This window comes from Borostomias antarcticus (genome assembly GCF_949987555.1).
Source record: "Borostomias antarcticus genome assembly, chromosome: 17".
In the NCBI taxonomy this organism is placed as follows: Eukaryota; Metazoa; Chordata; class Actinopteri; order Stomiiformes; family Stomiidae; genus Borostomias; species Borostomias antarcticus.
Window position 1 is genome coordinate 5,579,142 of NC_140250.1, and position 20,158 is coordinate 5,599,299.

General features: G+C 50.5%; 1 protein-coding gene across 1 annotated transcript; it reads right to left on the bottom strand.

Annotated features, from left to right (window-relative positions):
- Positions 1–333: 333 nt before the first annotated feature.
- capgb (capping protein (actin filament), gelsolin-like b) lies at positions 334–19,485 on the bottom strand. Its single transcript, XM_084451753.1, has 9 exons — positions 19,453–19,485; positions 12,617–12,810; positions 10,503–10,657; positions 9,788–9,946; positions 9,151–9,300; positions 2,301–2,387; positions 1,606–1,738; positions 1,346–1,437; positions 334–793 (listed from the first exon to the last, which is right to left on the bottom strand). Exons 2-9 carry the CDS (start codon positions 12,807–12,809, stop codon positions 728–730), a joined length of 1,035 nt encoding a protein of 344 aa, XP_084307879.1. The 5' UTR covers position 12,810; positions 19,453–19,485; the 3' UTR covers positions 334–727.
- Between the last annotated feature and the right edge of the window lie 673 nt (positions 19,486–20,158).

Below are 20,158 nucleotides of genomic sequence, written 5' to 3' on the forward strand. Positions count from 1 at the left end.
TGAATCAGTATCAGTATCAGACATCAGTAACCATATACATTACCTTGGGGAATCCATGTTATGTAAATTCTAACTTGAGTAATGCTTGCTAAGAAAATAACAACAAACATAAAATGTATTTATTTAACGTTTTTCTTGTTTGTTGCTGCCCCGCTTATTGTAGTGTTTTGTGGAGGAACACAAGGTCTCAACACAATATTTGTGATTTGGAAAAGCTGTAAATTGGTCAGATTTGACCAGAACATTTCCATTTTTATTTCTTGATCTTCAACAAATATAAAAAAGACAAAATTGAACCATTTTACCACAGACACAGTGGAATGTGGTCTTGACTTTGATAACCTCTAAATGAGACCACTTTAAAGATAAAACACCAGTGGGCACTCTACGCCACTTACAATGCGAACATTTTAAATAAGCATTGCTAAATCAACATGTTTGTGCTCTCACTTTAATTGACGGATTTGACCTTTGCCCTTTCGCAAACAGTTGTTTGAATCTAGGAGTATTGTCCTTAAATATATACATACAAGTAAATACATATAAAAAAAATATATAGGTTACTGATGTTGAGATGCTTCTGGTCGTTGAGGAGGATACGTTGAGATGTTATTATTTATCAGATGTTATTGTTAATCAGATGTTATTGTTTATCATAAATAAACAGAATACACAGATCTTGTATCAGAGTGCAAAATTCACTTGAGTAAATTCCGTGTCCAACTCTCTAGTTCCAGTTCTTGAAGAACTGCTTAAAGATGACGGTCTCCCTCCCCTGAGGCAGTATCTCCACCTGGAAGACAGGACAAAGGTTGACACCCGGGTTAAGAGTTTTATCAGGTGAATCATTCTGATACATGTATTTACCCTGGCAGGGTCACAGCCTCAGCTGTTGCCCAATGGCTTTGTTAAGCACAGAATGACATGCTGGCAACTGTGTTTGATCTGATTGGCTGAAGTGGCCTTGGTGTGAGAGCTTTGTGTTCTGCTCATGCTGGGTGGCGTTTGATATTGACAGGGCAGTGATAAGCATGGACATCTGCATTGCTGAACGTGGCCTTAATGGCAAAATAGTGTATTTTAAGTTTCAATCTCAATTAGGCTACTATATTTCAGATTTTTGTACTCTAACTAAAAAACAAAAACTACAGTATGTGTGATCAAAGGTGTCTAAAGACGATAAATTCAAATGAGCCCCACAACCCCTAACTTCACCAATGAACGAAACAAATGCTTTACAGTATCCAGGTCTGGCACCTGTAAAAGTACTGTGGCTAAGCTGCTCTACTGCACTTCAAACAACAGGACGCAAACCTTTTGGCTGGTTCCCAGGGGAGTGACTCACCTGCGTTTTCATCATGGGGTAGTTCATCTGTCGGATGAAGTCATCGGCCATCTTAAGGGCCTCCTTCTTCTCCGCCGCATTGGCCCCGCTGCCTGTTTATCACAGATGAAAACATGTCTCAACCTGTTCTCATTATAATGTCAAGTTACATTTTTACTGTAGGCCTACAAACAATAACGTTTGCACAGAGCGGACACGAACACAACCCCTTACAGACATTGCACGCAGTGGTTAGTTTTGAGGGTCGAGCATTTCCTCACCTTTCCAGACGAAGATCTTTCCGTTGGCGCCGTTGTCCAGAATGAAGCAGTCATCTCGTACCAGCAGATCCTTGGCAAACGGACTCTTCTCTGAGACTTTGGTCAGTTTCATGGAGCCGGTGGCGTCGGACACCTGGGGAGAACACACAGGTCACTGCTATCAGTTCTATGGGCGGAGAGGCCATTTTGTATGCTTATAAAAAGTCTAGTAATTGATTAACAGGTGTATGATGCTGTATCAGAACAAACACCTCTTAAAATTATCTTGGTCTAATTTGGCTACATCTACGTAAGGTAAAGACACATTCATGATGTTACTAAGACAGTGATGGTTTGATGGTGTTTGAGCTGCAGTAGTCTGACTCAACGGATGTAGGTTTTGGCAATAAACTTTGTCATTCGTTGTCACACTGCCCAATCAGTGGCGAGACTGGCGACGCAAATTAATCTGATTCGGGCCGAGAATTTCTCTCGGCACCAATCAGATTCGATCCAGACTATTTTACAAGAGCACCGTCGCTGCGTCCGGGGCTGGCTCCGCCCAAGACGACTGTGATTGGTTTAAAGAAATACTGCGTTTTTTCCCCCCTATTGCAGAATGGTAATATGTCCAACCAGACCTGTCTCCGGCGCTGGCACAGCGTAAACGAAGTGTGGAGATAGGTCTGGCTATGCGAGACTAGAGCTGCAGCTACCTTGTAGAGGGAGGCGGAGTTGGAGACGTCGGCTTTGCTGTCCTCCTCCGGGGTGCTCTCCACCAGCTCCGGCATTGGTCCTAGCACCTGTCAATCAAACGAGGGCGGCACAGGGGTTCAGTGTAGTTCTATTTCGTGGAGCTCCGCCCCACAGGGCTAGCTCCTATTGGCTAGCGAAACCCAGCTAGCTACATTGACTGAAGAAAAAAACATACACGCACCTGTGTCCAACCAGGTCCGGTGCACCACTGTATAAGCGGGCTACGCCCGCACATCTGCTCCTTCGAAATTTTCAGCTCGCATTGCTACTGGAGAAGATCAGAAGATGTCTACTCAGCGGACCCAAGCGGACCTGGCGGCGTCCCTAGATGACCCCCTGCCGGTGCCGATGGATCCGCCGGATCGTTTCTGTGTCTGCGGCTCCCGCTACAGCGACGTGGGACACCACCTCTGCTTCCGCTGTCTGGGGCCGCAGCACGCCAGAGCGGGTCTGGCTCCGTCCCCCGCCTGCGAGATCTGCGCCCTCCTGGACCCCATGGAGAGGATGCTCCGGGCGCATTTCTTCGCTCCGCCGCCGCTGGAGACTGAAGGTCTGGTCCAGCTGGTCGGCGAGGACATCGGCGCGCCCCCGCAACAACCGGCGGCCCCGATTACCTCCCTCGCGCCTACGGATGATGAGGATGAGCTCTCCGGGGAAGACGAGGTTCTCTCTGCGTCGGAAGCCACTACGGCTAGTGGCGCCTCCTTCCCGGGGCGGGGTTCCTTCGATCGCGACCTGCCCCGGCTGCTGGAGAGAGCCGCGCATCACCTCGGTATCTCCGTCCCGGAGGCTGCTGCGACTACGGGGCTCCCACTGTGGAGCTCCGTCTGCTACGGGCGTCCCTCTCAGCCTGCTCCTCGTCTCCTGCCGGCTATGCCTGACCTGGAGGCGTTCGTCGAGGCTGAATGGGAGCGGCCGTTGGCCATCAGAGGTCCGCTTCGCCAGTTCAGCAGAGCTACGAGGGTAACCGGCTGGACTGACGTAGCAGCTATCGGCTCTCCTCCTCTGGAACCCGACATTGCAGCGGTCCTGGTGCCTGGTTCCTCCGCCTGGGGCTCGGCCAGGAAGCCTCTCATGCCGGACGTCAAAGACAAGACAACCCTGTCCTTGGCCGACAAAGGTTTTTCTCTGGCCGCGCAGGCCGTGGCTGCCTCCTCCTCCATTGCTATGCTGGCCATTTACATCGGCCAGCTAGCTACGGAGCAAACCCCCCCCTCTATGGATGAAGACAGGAGAGCGGAGATGGCCGAAGCCGCCGGAGCTGTGGCTCAGCTTGTGAGAATCTCCGCCTCCTGTCTGGGTGGAGTGATGGCCACGTCGGTGGTGCAGCAGCGCCACCTATGGCTCTCCCTGACCCGTCTGCGCGAGGAAAGCAAGAGTGTCCTCCTCAACTCACCGGTCAGTAGGGAGGGGTTGTTTGGGGCAGCTGTGTCTAACATCCTGGAGCAGTGTCGCAGCCAGGAGCAGGACCGGCTCCTCCTCGCTCGCCATCTCGCGGCTCCGGGGGAGCGCAGTGTGCCGGCACGTCCGCGTGCTCCGGCTGATGCTGCCGCGACTGGGAGCAAGCGCCGGCGGACACACAAGACTAAACAACCTGCCACGGGGTCCCGCCCCGCTGCGGCCCATGGACCGGCTCGCCCGGGCTCCTGGACTGCGCACGCGGCTCCTCCCCCGCGACCTCCCCCTGCCTACCCCGCCCAGGGTGCCGGGACCGGTCCGGCGTCTTCAAGCGCGCCCACCGCTCCGCCTCCGGCTTGGGGTAGGAAGAGGCGCACCTATTGACGGTGCGTGGAGTTGCGTGACTGTGTTGTGTCCACACCACGCTCTGTTAAGAGCGGCGGTGAGCAAGTTTCCCTGTTCAATAAAACAAACACGATGCAACGTTATCAAGCTGGTTGTAATGTGCAGTCCGCATCTCCTCCCTTTTCAACTACTGTAATGTTCTCGGCTAGAGCCGCTGGGTCTTCTGTGAAAGAGTCAGAATTGACCACGGCAGGTCTCGCCGCAGCTGGGAGACCGGCTCGAGCCGCGGAGTCTTTTCCTGCTAAAGCAGACGTGACTCACGCGGGGCTCGCCGGCTCAGCTGATGTGATGTATTCGGCTAGAGCCACCGGGTCTTCCGTGAAAAAGTCGGAATTGACCATGGCAGGTCTCGCCGCAGCTGGTACACCGACTCGAGCCGCGGAGTCTTTTCCTGCAAAGAGAGCAGACGTGACGCGCGCAGCTCTCGCCGGTTCAGCGAATGTAATATATTCGGCTAGAGCCGCCGGGTCCTCTGTGAGAAAGTCAGATTTGACCACGGCAGGTCTCGCCGCCCCTGTTCTAAACAGACCGGTTGGGTTTTTAACAGAGGGGATGTGTGCGCCCAGGCCAAGTGCTATGGCTGTACTGCCCTGTTCGAAGTTTTCTCGGGACCGACCGCTGGCGGGGTTTAGCGGCGAAAAAGATGCGCTAGACCCCCAGACGGCGTTCGTTCATTCGGGCCGAGCGTTCGAGCCTCTCCCTGTGTGTTCGACAGGTAGAGAGTTTTCACGCTCACCGGTCAGTGAGAATACTTCCGTGTTTACTGCCTCGGCTGGCTATTTAACACTGCCCGCCTCTCATGTCCCGTCTAGTCGGTCTGCGAAAGACGGCACCTTGCCAGATCATGCAAATGAGAAGGCGGGGCTTCCCGCATTGCAACACTCCGCCGTTTTCTCTCAATGGGATGAGCGACGGCGGCTTGTTAGCAATGCGGACGGTGTCGGCTCACTTCCTCTTTTTGTGAATGAAGTGCTTCTTGACAGGAATGCCATTCATTCTCGCGCTGTTCAGGGACATGGAACTCCCAATGGGGATTTTTCATCTCCCTTTCGAGGGTGGCCCGCCTTGGGCCAGGACAGCAGAGTTTCTCAGCTGTCCGGTGGCGGTCAGGGCCAAATTGAACTATGGCAGGTTCCTCGATCTGTTCCCGCGATCTCCGGCACAACCTCTTTCCAACCGCTTCACAGTCTGGCAGGAGAGATGTCTCCTGGACAGCTGGTTGCAGCGTGTTCTACGGGAAGGGTATCTCATTCAGTTTTGTTGCCCCCCACCGCCCTTCATGGGCGTAGTGGAGACAGTGATACCGCGTCCCGCTCAGGCTGCCGCTCTGTCAGCAGAGATTGCAGAACTGATGGCGAAGGGAGCGGTAACTGTGGTCCCGTCAGGCCAGAGGGACGAGGGATTTTATTCCCGCTACTTCCTCGTGCCAAAGAAGACGGGGGGCGTGAGGCCAATTTTGGACCTCCGCCTTTTCAACAAAACGGTGGCGAATCTGAAGTTCCATATGCTTACGGTGCGACAAATGCTGGAGGCATTCCTTCCCGGCGATTTTTGCACCAGCATAGACCTCAAGGACGCTTACTTCCACATACCGATAGCTCATCGGCATCGGAAGTTTTTGCGTTTCGCCTACCTGGGTGTGGCGTACGAATATACCAGACTCCCGTTTGGATATGCGCTCGCCCCCAGAACCTTCTCCAATTGTGTGGAGGCGGCGTTGAGGCCACTGCGCCGGCAGGGCATCAGGATCCTGGCGTACCTGGACGACCTGCTGGTACTGGCTCCGTCGCCTTTGTTGGCTCTGATGCATACCGCCACGGTGGTGCGGCATCTCACCGACCTGGGGTTTGCAATCAACTGGGAGAAGAGTGCTCTGTGGCCGGCCCGTCAGATTGTTTACCTAGGTATCAATCTGGACACGAGCGCCATGAGAGCACGGCTATCCGATTCAAGGAGGGAAACACTGGAGAAGAGTCTCAGTGTTTGCCGTCCTTCTCGAAAGATCGCGGTTCTGTCGGTCATGCGCCTTCTGGGTCTCATGGCAGCCGCCCATGTGGTAGTGTCACTGGGCCTTCTTCACATGAGGTGCGTGCAGAGATGGTTCGCGCGGCTTCGTCTGGACCCTGTGAGGCACAGACGGCGCCTTGTACGGATGCCGGGGTCGTTGTCAGCAGACCTCGACTATTGGAGGGACCGGCGCGTAATAGCGCACGGTGTTCCAATAGGCAGGGTGTCGGCTCACGTCGCTGTCTTCACAGACGCGTCTCTAAGCGGCTGGGGTGGTACATGTCTGTCCCAGGCCGTAGGTGGTTTGTGGGCCGTCGGAGAACGGCGCCACATCAACCTCCTGGAGTTGGAGACGGTGCTACTGACATTGCGCCACTTTGTACACCTGGTACAGGGGCGCGATGTGCTGGTGCGGTCAGACAACCAGACCACAGTAGCTTACGTCAACCGACAAGGGGGAGTCCGCTCGCCAGCGCTTCACCGTCTGGCGGTAACGCTGTGGCGATGGGCTCATGTCAATCTCCGGTCACTGACAGCGCGGCACATTGCCGGCCGTCTGAACGTCGGGGCGGACCTGATGTCTCGGGGCGGGCCTCACCCGGACGAGTGGAGCCTACATCCTCAGGTAGTGGCTCAGCTCTGGACCCGGTTCGGCAGAGCAGGGGTGGATCTCTTTGCTTCGAGAGAGAACGCGAAGTGTCCCCTCTGGTTCTCTCTGAGACAGCAGGACCAGCCTCCGCTGGGCGTGGATGCGTTCGCGCATGCCCCCTGGCCGGGGGCGCTGCTGTATGCTTTCCCGCCGATGGGGCTGATTTTACCATTGTTGGCCAGGGTGCGGTCGGAGGGTGCATCAGTGATACTGGTAGCGCCGGACCGCCACTGGGCGAGATGGTATGCAGAAGTGATGGCCATGACTACTGTAGAACCGTGGCACATCCCTCATTGGACGAACGCTCTGTCCCAGGCGGAGGGCTCAATTTGCGCACCTCCAGTCTTGGGACGGCCGCTGGTGGCCTGGCTCTTGAACGGCGGAGATTGTCTGATAGGGGACTCTCTCCGGCCGTGATCTGTACAATTCAGAGCGCGCGCGCGGCTTCCACTGCCTTGGTTTACTCTGGCAAATGGGCTGCTTTTGCGCGTTGGTGTGAGGAAAGGGACTTCGCTCCCGAGTCATGCTCGGTCGAGGCGATTTTGGAATTCCTTCAGCACCTGATGGGTCATGGTGGCGGTTTGGCAGCATCCACTATCAAGGTGTATGCGTGTGCTATTTCCGCATGCCATGAGGGGTTCGCCAAAACTACGGTTTTCGGGCATCCCCTGGTTAAACGCTTCCTGGCCGGCACGCGCCGTCTTCGCCCTGTGCGTAAGGCTGCGGCGCCGCCTTGGGATTTGCTCTTGGTTCTGGATGCGCTATGTAAAGCGCCGTTCGAACCAATGGAGCGGATATCTCTCAAGTGGCTGTCGATTAAGACCGCGCTGCTCCTTGCTCTGACGTCGGGCAAGCGGGTCAGTGATCTGAGGGCGTTGACAGTTTTTCTCATCACGGGTGATGGGAGCAAAGCTGTGTTGCGCACGGATCCATCTTTCGTTCCGAAGGTGGTCCGGGGCGCCTATAGGGCACGGGATTTGGAGCTGGGAGCCTTCTATCCTCCACCTCATGCGAGCGAGGAAGAGGCCCGCCTGCATTTGTTGTGTCCTGTGCGTGCGTTGATGTGTTACGTCCAGCGCACGGCTGCGGTCCGCACCACCCCCCAGTTGTTGGTTTGCCACGGCCCAGGGAAGGTGGGTTCTCCGTTGTCGAAACAGCGTCTCTCCCATTGGATCTGTGAGGGCATCGCCCAGTCTTACGTGACTGCGGGTCGTCCTCTGCCTGGTGCTGTTCGGGCACACTCCACAAGGGGTGTGGCCACGTCAGTTGCCCTGTTCAATGGTGTGTCAGTGGAGGACATCTGTGCGGCGGCGACTTGGTCGTCCCCGTCTCCTTTTGTCCGTTATTACCTTTTATCCATGTCCTCTGTCTCTGTGGCGTCATCTGTGCTAAACACAGCCGCCGGTGCGAGCCAGCGTTAGACAGGATTTTTCATGTAGGTGTTCGGCTCGAGTCGCCGGGTCTTCTGTGAAAGAGTCAGAATTGACCATGGCAGGTCTCGCCGCTACTGGAGAACCGGTTTGAGCCGCGGGGTCTTTTCCTGCTAGGAAAGCAGACGTGACTCACTCAGGTCTCACCGGTTCAGCTAAGGTAGGAGCGGGCCCGTCTAGTGACGTTCCGTTCCTGTTTATGTGTGAGGCTGGGACGGGCTTGTTACGGAGTAACCGCTTTGGTCCAGCTCTCGCCCCACGTACCTCTCCTTGCCCTCGGCTGTGATAGACTGAGTGTGGCGGGGTGGGGCCAGTGCTTGGGTCGGATCAACTGTTAGTATGGTCTCGCCTTGGAGCCCTGGCTTGTGTCCTGACTGGTTCCCTTACTGGGGCCAGCAAGAGTGTATGGTGCGGTCGTGTAGCTCCGCTTATGCCAATAGGAGCTAGCCCTGTGGGGCGGAGCTCCACGAAATAGAACGATGGTTACGTATTGTAACCCTAGTTCTATGAGTGGAGCGGAGCCCCACAGGGAACAGACTTGCTGCCCCGCAGTCTGCTCGCTGAAAATTTCGGTTAGGAGCAGATGTGCGGGCGTAGCCCGCTTATACAGTGGTGCACCGGACCTGGTTGGACACAGGTGCGTGTATGTTTTTTTCTTCAGTCAATGTAGCTAGCTGGGTTTCGCTAGCCAATAGGAGCTAGCCCTGTGGGGCTCCGCTCCACTCATAGAACTAGGGTTACAATACGTAACCATCGATTTGTTCTGTATAGTAGATTAATGTCATAACAGCCTCACAATCCTGCTGGAAGCCTAAATTAATCTGATTACCAACCCATTTCCGGTCAGTGTATTTGTTTGTTTGTTTTTATTTGTTTGCGTTGACAGACTACAGTGCTCGTTAAGAGCTGCCGCCATCTTGCCTTCAGCATCTCGGGCGTCTCCTCCCCCTCGCTGATGTCGGTGATGCGGGCTTTCCCGTGCCGCTCCGTGTCGCGGATCAGAGCGGCGATCTCTCGCACCTTCTGCTTCTCAAACATGTTGGCCTGAGAGCCGGTCCACGATACGATGGTCTGGGTTTACGATGGAGACACGCACACACGCACGCATACGCACATGCATACACGCATACACACACATACACACACACACACATACACACAAGAGGAGGCCATCATCTTCAGGTCTCGATGAATTCATGTAATATCCCTGTTCCATTAGTTACTGTATGAACATATGTTCAACTAGCTGTGTGGTCACGTTTACCGTCAACCATAACCATAACCTTACCATAACCTAATTATAACCTAACCATAACCTTAACCATAACCATAACCATAACCATGACCATGACCATAACCATAACCATAGCCATGACCATGAACATGACCATGACCATGACCATGACCATAACCATAACCATAACCATACCATAACATAACCTTACCATAACCTTAAGCACAACCAGAACCAATTGTTGCATATCAACAGAGTTGCAGTGGGCAGTTAGTTGATATTTGAAGTGTTTGTAATGAGCAGGGAGCTGTGTGTGTCCCTCACCTCCCCCAGGTCCAGGATGAAGCAGTCTCCCTTGTTGAAGCTCTCCCAGCCCAGCGCCACCTCCCTGGCCCGGATGTTCCTCTTCCCCTTGACCTGGTACAGACGCTGCACCGGGCTGGACCCCGCCTGCCGCCGGAACCCAGACTCCACGCCGCCCTCCTGGTACAGGGTGTGTGTGTGTGTGTGTGTGTGTGTGTGTGTGTGCGTGTTGGGGGGTGGGGTGCAGGGTTGGGGTAGTGTATGATTGTGTGTGTGTGTGTGTGTGCGTGTGTGTGTGTGTGTGTGTGTGTGTGTGAGGGGGTTAAGAAGTGTGTGCACGTGTTTTTGTTAAAGAGAGAGAGAAAATATTTTAAAACATGTGAGCTGGGATTTAAAGTGAGTCATAAGAGGGGCGATAAACAAAACAGACGACAGGAAACTCAGAATGATCAGATCTCCCTCAGATGGCTGACAGGATCTAACCAGGAAACCTCAGAGGACTTCACTATCACATATAACGTCTTATAAAATGAGTAACACAACTTTCTGCTGGATGTAGAATATAGATATAAAACTATATTAACACTGCATTTCCTGAAAACGTGTCCTGGCTTTCTCATGTTAGGACAACATGACTATTTAAGATAATAAGGCCAGTCAGCAAAGGAATATGCCCTTTATCATATAGAGTTTGTTGACCCCAGGACCGTGGAGCCGGTGTGGGTCTTGACCGCACCTTGTAGCTGACCCCTCTGGGGAAGAGCACCATGAACTCTGGCGACTCGTAGCCCTGGACCTGCCGGTGCTGGATGGGGTCACCGCCCAGGAAGTTGTCCAGCTGGGTGGCCAGCATGGCGCACGCCACCTGCTCGTCACGAGACGACTTCACACCTGGGGGGGGGGGGGGGGGTAGGAGAGGAGGAGTGGAGGACAGGGGTGACAGAGAAGATTAGAGGTGTGGGGGAAGAAAGTATCTGATCAATGGTTGTTAGTCTGTATGTGACGTCGACACCTAAACCCAGCAAAGGTGGAGAGTGAACAGGATATGGGCAGAGGGTGAGAGGGAAGGAGAGAGAGAGAGAGAGATAGAGAGAGAGAGAGAGAGAGAGATAGAGATAGAATGGATATTTGGTAGTGAGAGTGGGAGGTGAAAGAGAGAACAGAGAGGTGAGCAGAGCGACCAGAGCGGGGTATCAACAATCGTACCGCTGGAGCTAACACAACACGGACACACAACCACAACACAGGGGTCAGGGGTCATGTGAGAGGCAGGGGAGAGTGTGTGTGTGTGTGTCGGGGGAAGGGCAGGGTCAGGTGGCTACTGAAGAAGAGCTCTCTCCATGCCGTGACAATCAACTTAGTGTCACCCAAGCACCGGACACATGCCCGAAACAACCACACGTTTGAGTACTGTAACAGCGCTCCTGAATATTTCATGTCCCTCCACACAAAACCGCCGGTCCCTTTTCCCCTCGGGATCTCTCCTCTCTGTCAATCTCCCCCTTCTCTCTCTCTCTGTCTCTCTCTCTCTCTCTCTCTCCCTCTCTCATCCTCCCATCCATCTCTCTCCTCACATAATTATGCGTTGGGTCATCCGCCTGGGTTGTGTGTCATGACCATTATTGACCAGAAGGTCGACCTCAGGGCAGTAATTACTACCACAAGGAAATGGATCCCAACCAGGAACTGTACTACAACCAAGGACTGGACTACAACCAAGGACTGGACTCATTTTACGAGAGGCATCTTACAAGTAACCCCTCACATGCAGTCCCTGAGCATAGTTTAACACGGAAGAACCTGCATACTAACAAAAGCATGTCCTCTATCATTCATTGCATCTTATAAGTAACTAGAAATGGTGCTCAGAGAGCACAGACCTGGGTTGAATTTTTTCGCTCCTGAGCCTAAGTCCAAAAAATGAATAGAGGTGAATGGCCGACTGTGTTTGGGGCAGAGGTAATTATGACAGCTTTACGACAGCTTTATGAAGCCTATAAAGCTATAATCTCTTACAGTATTCTCCTGCAGCACTGTTCTCCCACATCAGGGACGTCTGAAAATTCATTCAAATGGCTGGAGCAGCTGCCGGACTGAAAAAGGAAGTTACACCGATGTAGCGGTTACTTCAGTTGGGAGCCGAGCTGAGCTGTGTGACTGTCACCACGGCCTACACCTGCTCTGACTTTGAGGATGTCTACCGCAACGTGTGACAACTCCTTTTCAATGCTTAGAAACTTGTTCTCAGTATAGTATGTTGCACAAACGCAATGATGAATAGGACATTTTCGTGAGAGGATTCAACACTCAGAGACGCCGCCTTCAACTTGACTGAGTCAGAGGGAGAATGAGAGAGCTCAGTATAGTTACTGTAGAGAGCTCAGTATAGTTACTGTAGAGAGCTCATATAGTTACTGTAGAGAGCTCAGTATAGTTACTGTAGAGAGTTCATATAGTTACTGTAGAGAGCTCAGTATAGTTACTGTAGAGAGCTCAGTATAGTTACTGTAGAGAGCTCAGTATAGTTACTGTAGAGAGCTCAGTATAGTTAGTATTCGTCAGTGCTGCACAAATACAATAGCACTGCAGCAGCTAGCCTAGCGGACGATGCTAGCAGAGGTCACAGGAGTTTACACAGCAGTCAGCTCCAGTGACTTCAGCCCCTCCCACCCCCACGGATGTGTACCACCAGGCCTGAAAAAAAAAACCGCTGCCTCCATTATAAGGCTCAAATGTTTTGTGGCTCCAGTCAGAATTTATTATTTATTTATTTATTTATTTATTATGCCCCCAAAAATGTCTCTTTTGATGGTAAAGGTCGCCGACCCCCGACCCCTGTCCCAGACTCACCGATCCACATGTGCAGGTCGGACCCCTGGTGGCCGCGGTTGTCCAGGACCAGGTAGGAGTCTCCGCTAAAGAAGGCCCCCACCTCGTTCGGCTCCAGCAGCACTGCCTTCATCTTCTCCACCCTCCAGACCCACAGGCCCGGGTCCCTGACCTCGGGGCCGAACTGGCCCGGCACCTCCTGGAAATGGAGCATTCTGCACGGGGGAGGAGAGAGGGAAAGACCGGGGTCAGGGGACGGACGGACGGAGAGATGGACGACCGGGGGACAGGAAAAGAGGAGAGTCAGACCCTGAGAGCGTAGAGACGCGGGGGGAAGGACGGGGTCGGGGGACATGGGGGGGGTTTGGAAGAGGGACGGGTTGTTGGAGGAATCTTGGGAAGACGTAGGGGAGCGTCAGGAGAGAGACGGAGAAAAAGGCTGTCTCAGCTGGAGGTCGAATAAAACACAGCGGCAGAAACATCGGAGTGGTCAGAATCACTATTCCCGCTGGAAGACACACGCACGTAAACACACACACACACACACACAGAAGTCATGGATGGAGTCAGACGTACGCATATACAGTACATGACAAACACACACAGCCTGAAGAGAGAGATACAGTTACATTTACAAACACACACACACACACACACACTAGTAAGAAGAGGATGTAGAACAGGGGGTCATGTTGCTCCCTGAAGACCATTGTTATGTAACAGAATGCCAGGCTGGCCTATAGGCTACTGTACCAATATGTCACTAATGTCATTGCAAAAGAGGGTGTTCCTAAGGTGTTCCTATGGGAACGTTGTATCATATCTCACATGCTCTCTGTTTCTTCCTCTGTCTCTCTCTGGCTAGACATGGAAAACACACGCCCTGCCCTGACATGAAATCATTGAGAAATCATTCATATACAAATCCTTCATATGGTTCCTCCCTTATCAGAAAGGTTTCAGCCAGAGAGACGCGCACAGAGCTCTAATTCAGAGGAGGGATGATGACTGCAGCCCAATCAAATGTTGTAGCCTACCTTTATGATCAGACTCAAATCTACTTCTATTTATGTTACATGGATTGTTGGGCCTGCCGTGCCTTTGCTAGACCGTTCTACAGACACTCAGGCAGGTGGAACACCAGGAACTAGGCTAATTTGTTAGAGGGTAACATAAGCAGTATAATATTTGTTTGTGGGTAATGTAAGCAGTAATATTTGTTGGTGGGTAATGTAAGCAGAAAAGCAAAAAAGCTAATTGAATTGCAAGATGAAATTATCGAATTTGATTCATAGTTTGAATTGAGTATGGAAAAGCATTTTATATTGTATTTTGTTTGATATTGATATTGTTTGTCAATAATAATAATAATTATTATTATTATTATTATTTTTTATTATTATTATTTATTTATTTATGTCCTTCCATTCTTAACTCTGCCAGTGTGGTACTGGTCCTGGATAGTTCAGTGGAAATGCAGTATCTATCGCTTTACTTTTTTTTCTATTTGACAGACATTAGGCCTCATGCTTATTCTTCATGAAAATGATGATACAATATATTACTTTGAACATCAGTTAATGTGATGGTCAAACCTGTCACATGTGCATGACCAGTCACTGATATTCATATATCTGCTCTAGAAATGAATGTGTGCACCAACATTTAAATTGCTTTTTTTCATGAAAATATTTTAAGAGGAAGGGAATCAGGAAAGTGTGCCTCCTTAGAGTAGAGTTGACTAAAACAGCTGAGTCACTGGAAACAGCTGAGTCACTGGAAACGGCAAGCAGTCACATGAGAGGGTGGGTCTTTTAAAATACCAGTCATTACCTCTGGATTACTGGTCAGCAGGGATTCTCTACCATTTAAACACCAACTAGTCACTGATTCCTTAATGCTAGTGTGAGACATGAAAATGCTGTTGTTGTTCACAATAGCAACAGTTGAGGTTGCGCGTGGGCTCCTGTCTCCATGATGATCTTGGTGTGGCTCTGGACATGTTTCTGTCCCAGCCAGGCACCACTGAACAGACATTACTGATACGTTGCTGATAAGGGTGGATTGGATTTTCTATAGCTCCTTGTAAATGATCACATGACTGGATTATTGCGATGAGTTTATTGAGAACTTAACACTCGTAAATAGAATTTACACACAAAAAACACTTATGTTTGAATGTCTGATCAGCAGCTTTTAGTGGTTCCTAGAGCCAGGACTAAGAGGCATGGGGAGGCAGCCTTCAGTTCTTATGCCTCCAGTCTTTGGAACACCCTGCCAGAGGACCTGAGAATGTCTGAGACCGTGTTAACTTTTAAACAAGATCTTAAAACATACCTTTTTAACATTTTCTTTTACCAAGTAGCTAACTAGTGTTCTTAATTTGTATTCTGTTTTTATAGTTTTTATTCTATTTTACACTATCTTTTAATTTTAAATTATTTTACTTTCTTGTAAATCTGTTCTCACTGTGTTTATATAATTTATGTTTTTATCCATCTCTTTTTATGGAAAGCTCTATGTGGTATATTGATTTGTATGAATGGTTTATATGAATAAAATGACATTGACATCTTTAATATCGGACTCTCTCCCTCCAACTAATAAACACAAAGAGCTAACTCACTACACAAGGAGACAAGAAGACAGATGGAGACTCAGCCTAGACACTCTAACCTTAACGACTCAGATTCTGGTGCAAACTTCACCTTTGGATGTGTTTATGCTAGAACTAGCGAGCTTTTCGCGAGACACGTATTTCATAACACAGTGAATCATGGGGTTAACAAGCTCCGCTCCTGGAGGCCTGCTGCCTACTCAAGGGATAAAACAGGGTTAACTCCCTTAACTGTGTGTTTGAGTGTGTGTGTGTGTGTGTGTGTGTGTGTGTGTGTGTGTGTGTGTGTGTGTGTGTGTGTGTGTGTGTATGTGTGTGTGTGGGTGTAGGTGTAGGTGTAGGTGGATGAGCCAGATCAGAAGATAACAGAAGTTACCGCGACCGCACCACAGGAAGTCTGCAGCAGCTCATGTGTTTCTTGGAGTAAAACAGTCTGTCTCTCACAGGCCCTCTGAGTTATTATATCATGCTGGGGATGAGACTGAACTTGACCTGAACCAATATTGTTCCTCCCATCACAGTTGTCCCAGAGCGTGGAAGTCCCTTCCTGGATACCGTACCAGATTACTATTATTTCTATGTTCTCTGCTTTCCCCTTTCCTGACAAGATGGCAGATCCTCTTCAGCTAACCAAGAGAGATCTACCGAGATCCTCTTTAGCTAACCAAGAGAGATCTACACAGATCCTCTTTAGCCAAAGTAGTAAAAACAGCTGTCAGAGAAGAGAGAGAGGGAGGGAGAGGGAGGTAGAGAGAGAGGGAGAGAGAGCGAGAGGGAGAGAGGGAGGAGAGACAAAAGGAGAAGAGAGGGAGAGAGAGAGAAAGAAAGAAAGAAAGAAAGAAAGAAAGAAAGAAAGAAAGAAAGAAAGAAAGAAAGAAAGAAAGAAAGAAAGAAAGAAAGAAAGAAAGAAAGAAAGAAAAAGAAAGAAAGAGTAAATATTTGAACGCACTCAGAGAGGCTAGGTAGGCCGTGGTGGAAGGCTTGACGAGATTCCTCTCGTCTAGTCTCGCCGTGCGAGACCTTTTAGAGACCGACTCGTGCGTCTACCCCAGTCTGACCCGGGCTACCCTGCCTGGACAACCGGAACGAACCGCTGGAGAAAAAATAAACAGGAAGGAAGGAAGGGAAAGCCCCGGTTCCACTTAACTGCATGATCCCCTCTCCACCCGGCACGCTGTCTGAATCCGGCTCCATTCTTCCTGTCCGCTGTGGTGTTTTTTTTTTTGTGTGTGTGTGAGAGAGAGAGAGGACAGAGCAGCGAGCCCGTCCATGGAGGGAGGGCGGAGTGTTCAGCGGTGGCCAGTCTGGCCTGGTTAGCTTATACGGGAGAGGTAACTGGAGCCGGGGCCATGATACCGGTCGGGCCGTAGCGGGGATGTAGCAGGGACGTCGTGGGGGGGCGGGGGGAGTCGGGTTCCTGACAAACGCTAAACACCACGCTCAGGATGAATACGCACTGATGCTGCCGGGGGCTGCGAGGGAACATCTCTCTCTCTCTCTCTCTCCTGTCTCCCCCCGCTCTCTTCCACCCCCCTCCCCCCCGGTCAAGCTGTCGTTTTCCCCCTTTTTCTCTGAAGTGAAGACAGAGGTTACGAGAGAGAGAGAGGCCATTAACATGCACACCATCTAATCCCATTGGTGAGCATTCACTCCACAGTGAATGACAGTGACATGGCAGACATTGATTTCCTGTTTCCCATCAACCCCTCCCACATCAGTGGTCGGCCACTCAGGAAAAGGAGTAGAGGAGTTGGTGACTCCGTTTCACTTGGTTACACTCACCCCACTAAACTCATTCCACATCCACTTGGCATCCAGGTCACGGCACCAGTGTAACCCATATGCTTCGGCATGCCCAGGGTGGGATTCGAACCCGGGTCTCCCGAGGGACAGACAGTTTTAACCAAAAAACTAGCTCTTCATCAGCGTGGATGGTATTTATACTGGGGGAGTGAGTTTAACCAACTACCTACTCAGGACTCACGAGGACTTTGTGTCACCGGGTTACATCAGGCCGCTTAGCCACGGCCGTCACACAGGTGGGCGTGGACAGACGGACAGGGGGTGGAGCCTGACCCTTCAGCCCTGGGCAGTGGAGTTGCCCGCGGCATCTGTCAGGTCTGGTCAGATGGACGAACGGACAGAGAGATGGACAGTGAAGGAGGAGGTGGAGACACATGGCGGGGTCACAGATATGGCGACGGGGTCAACCAGCCAATCAGCCGCTCATGTGATTTGGACAGAGGAGTGAAACATGAGAGCAGACAACATAGAGCAGACAGAGAGAGAGGGAGAGAGAGAGAGAGAGAGAGAGAGAGAGAGAGAGGGGGAGGGAGGAGGGATATGAGAGCAATTTGCTGATTGATGGTGCATGTGTATGCAGGTGGTTTGTGTGTGTGTGTGTGTGTGTGTGTGTGTGTGTGTGTGTGTGTGTGTGTGTGTGTGTGTGTGTGTGGAGCTTAGAGCTCGGTGTGTGTTGTGGAGCTCAGAGCTCGGTGCGTGTGTGTGTGTGGAGCTTAGAGCTTGGTGTGTGTGGAGCTCAGAGCAGTGTGTGTGGGGTGCACAGAGCTCGGTGTGTGTGTGTGTGTGTGTGTGTGTGGAACTCAGAGCTCGGTGTGTGTGGAGCTCAGTTCTTGGTGTGTGTGTGTGTGTGTGTGTGTGTGTGTGTGTTTGGAGCTCAGAGCCTGTTGGTCTGGAGACATTCAAAAGAAAAGCCCCCCAAAAAAGTGACTTGATGACACGTAGAAGTTGTGGAGGCAAGCAGTCACTTGTTGCCCAAATGTGCAACTTTTTCCTCCTGCTACTTTGTAGATTACAAGTGTGAGCGTTTTGTACTGTAGTTTAGTTGAGAATTTTAATGATTTAATCATGTGTGGGCTGAATTCATCATTGTTTAGGCTTGTATGTGCAATATATCTATTTTGTACCACAGTAAACTAGAGGGCTGATAGTAGCCTTGCAAAATCAATCAGAAACTCTGAAAAAAGTCAGGATTATGCCACCCTGGCTGATCCATTTAGTGCAAGTCGTCAGAGTGTGATTGAGTCATTTATGTAGGCTAAAGACACTCTGTTCTGACAACTAGCTGACTGTTACCTGTTAAGATTGTGCAAAGCATATATACAACAAAGTTACCATTTCCAGTGTGAAGTACTGTAATTGTTAGCTTGATTAATAAATGTATTCTTTGATTTTATTTTTGATTCTTTGAACAGTAGCTGTATGTTATTATTTCAGTAGTACGTTGTTATTTTTATGTGTTTTCAGCAATGGGATTCTTTTTAAGACTTTAATGAACAGGGAATTAAAACCTAGCCAATGTTAAGTGACAAGTGACAGAAGGGCAGGGGTTCAGGGGGCATGAAATCATTAGGAACAAACTGACTGTCATGAACATTTGGAATGATAGAATAAAGCAGCTGTGAGATATGACATCAAGTAGAGCCTCGCTCTGTGGTCTGTGAGGGCCCAGTCAGAAAGTAGAGCCTCGCTCTGTGGTCTGTGAGGGCCCAGTCAGAAAGTAGAGCCTCGCTCTGTGGTCTGTGAGGGCCCAGTCAGAAAGTAGAGCCTCGCTCTGTGGTCTGTGAGGGCCCAGTCAGAAAGTAGAGCCTCGCTCTGTGGTCTGTGAGGGCCCAGTCAGGAGGATGAGGGTTAAGAGGAATAGACTGGATAAGGCATTCAAAGATGGCTGATCATTCACTGTATTGACAGTTATGTACAGTATGCTGCCAACATGACGTGAGTCAGTCTGGCCTCAGTCACACAGCGCTGCACACTTACATCATCTTACTATCTTTCTCCTTATCCTCAACTCAATATTTGACCACCATTTGTTTGGTTTTGACAGGTCATTTGACTAACCAAACTCAAGGCCATGTGCGAGTAGTCTTGCACGAGTACACCTCGTTGAGAAGAGAATACAAGAGTGACTGGCTTTAACTCATCTGCGTTGTATATTGTTAGTGCCGAGGGCTGGATTTGAACCCCGGTCTCTGGTGTGACAGACCCCATTCTAACTAGCTACGCCACCGAAGAGCTACACAAGATAGAGACGTTCAGAAAGGAGTGATGTCATGCAGGAAGAATCACTGGCTAGGTTACTGGTCCTGGATTTGAGTCCAAAAAAGAAAACAGAAAGACAGAAGGAAAAGAGAGAGAAAGTGGAGAGAGAGGAGGGAAGGGAGAGAGAAGTAGACTAGCAAACCATAAAGGTTAGTTAGAGTAGTGAGAAGGAGCTTACCTATCAGCTGTGGACGAGGAGGCTGCAGATCTGAACAAGACAGAGAGTGAGGAGATATGCAGTTATGCAAGGGGAAGCATGTTTATACACACACACACACACACACGCACACACTCCCTTCCTGCCTCACGAGTTCCTAGCCCAGCCCACTGGCTTAGACACAAAAGCAGAAGAAAGAAGGGGAAGCGTCCAAGAGAGAGAGAGAGAGAGAGAAAGAGAGAGAGAGAGAGAGAGAGAGAGAGAGATGAAGGCCTGGATTACACTACTGAAAAAAGACCTACGTTTGCGCCTAGCAATTGCTAAGATTTTGGGATCTTTTTGGATTCATCACAAAAATATATTATTTTAAAAGCAGGGAATGCGCACCAAACAGTGAAGACAAATAAGGATGGAAATGTATTTGTTGGTTACTGTTCAGAATCAGAATCAGAATTTGAATTAATGTATTGCCATGTGTACTGTAGGATTTTTTTTGCAACACCATGGTGCTTTACAACAACACAACAATGGACAAGTGCACAGACAGGACAGGACAGGACAGGACAGGACAGGACAGGACAGGACAGGACAGGACAGGACAGGACAGGACAGGACAGGATACAAACATAGTGCAAAAACTATCAGTGCAATTGGACTACAAAAGAGTCAGTCCAGTAGTCAGTTTAGTGCAGACATTGCAGGGGGCGGGGGAGAGAGTCAGAGGGGA

Excerpts from the sequence above, each read along its gene's own strand:
- capgb (XM_084451753.1), bottom strand. The coding sequence starts at position 12,809 with ATGCTCCATTTCCAGGAGGTGCCGGGCCAGTTCGGCCCCGAGGTCAGG. Across the intron at positions 9,301-9,787 it reads TCATCCTGGACCTGGGGGAG|ACCATCGTATCGTGGACCGG; the intron begins GTGAGGGACACA and ends TCGTAAACCCAG. Across the intron at positions 1,438-1,605 it reads AAAGATCTTCGTCTGGAAAG|GCAGCGGGGCCAATGCGGCG; the intron begins GTGAGGAAATGC and ends TGTGATAAACAG.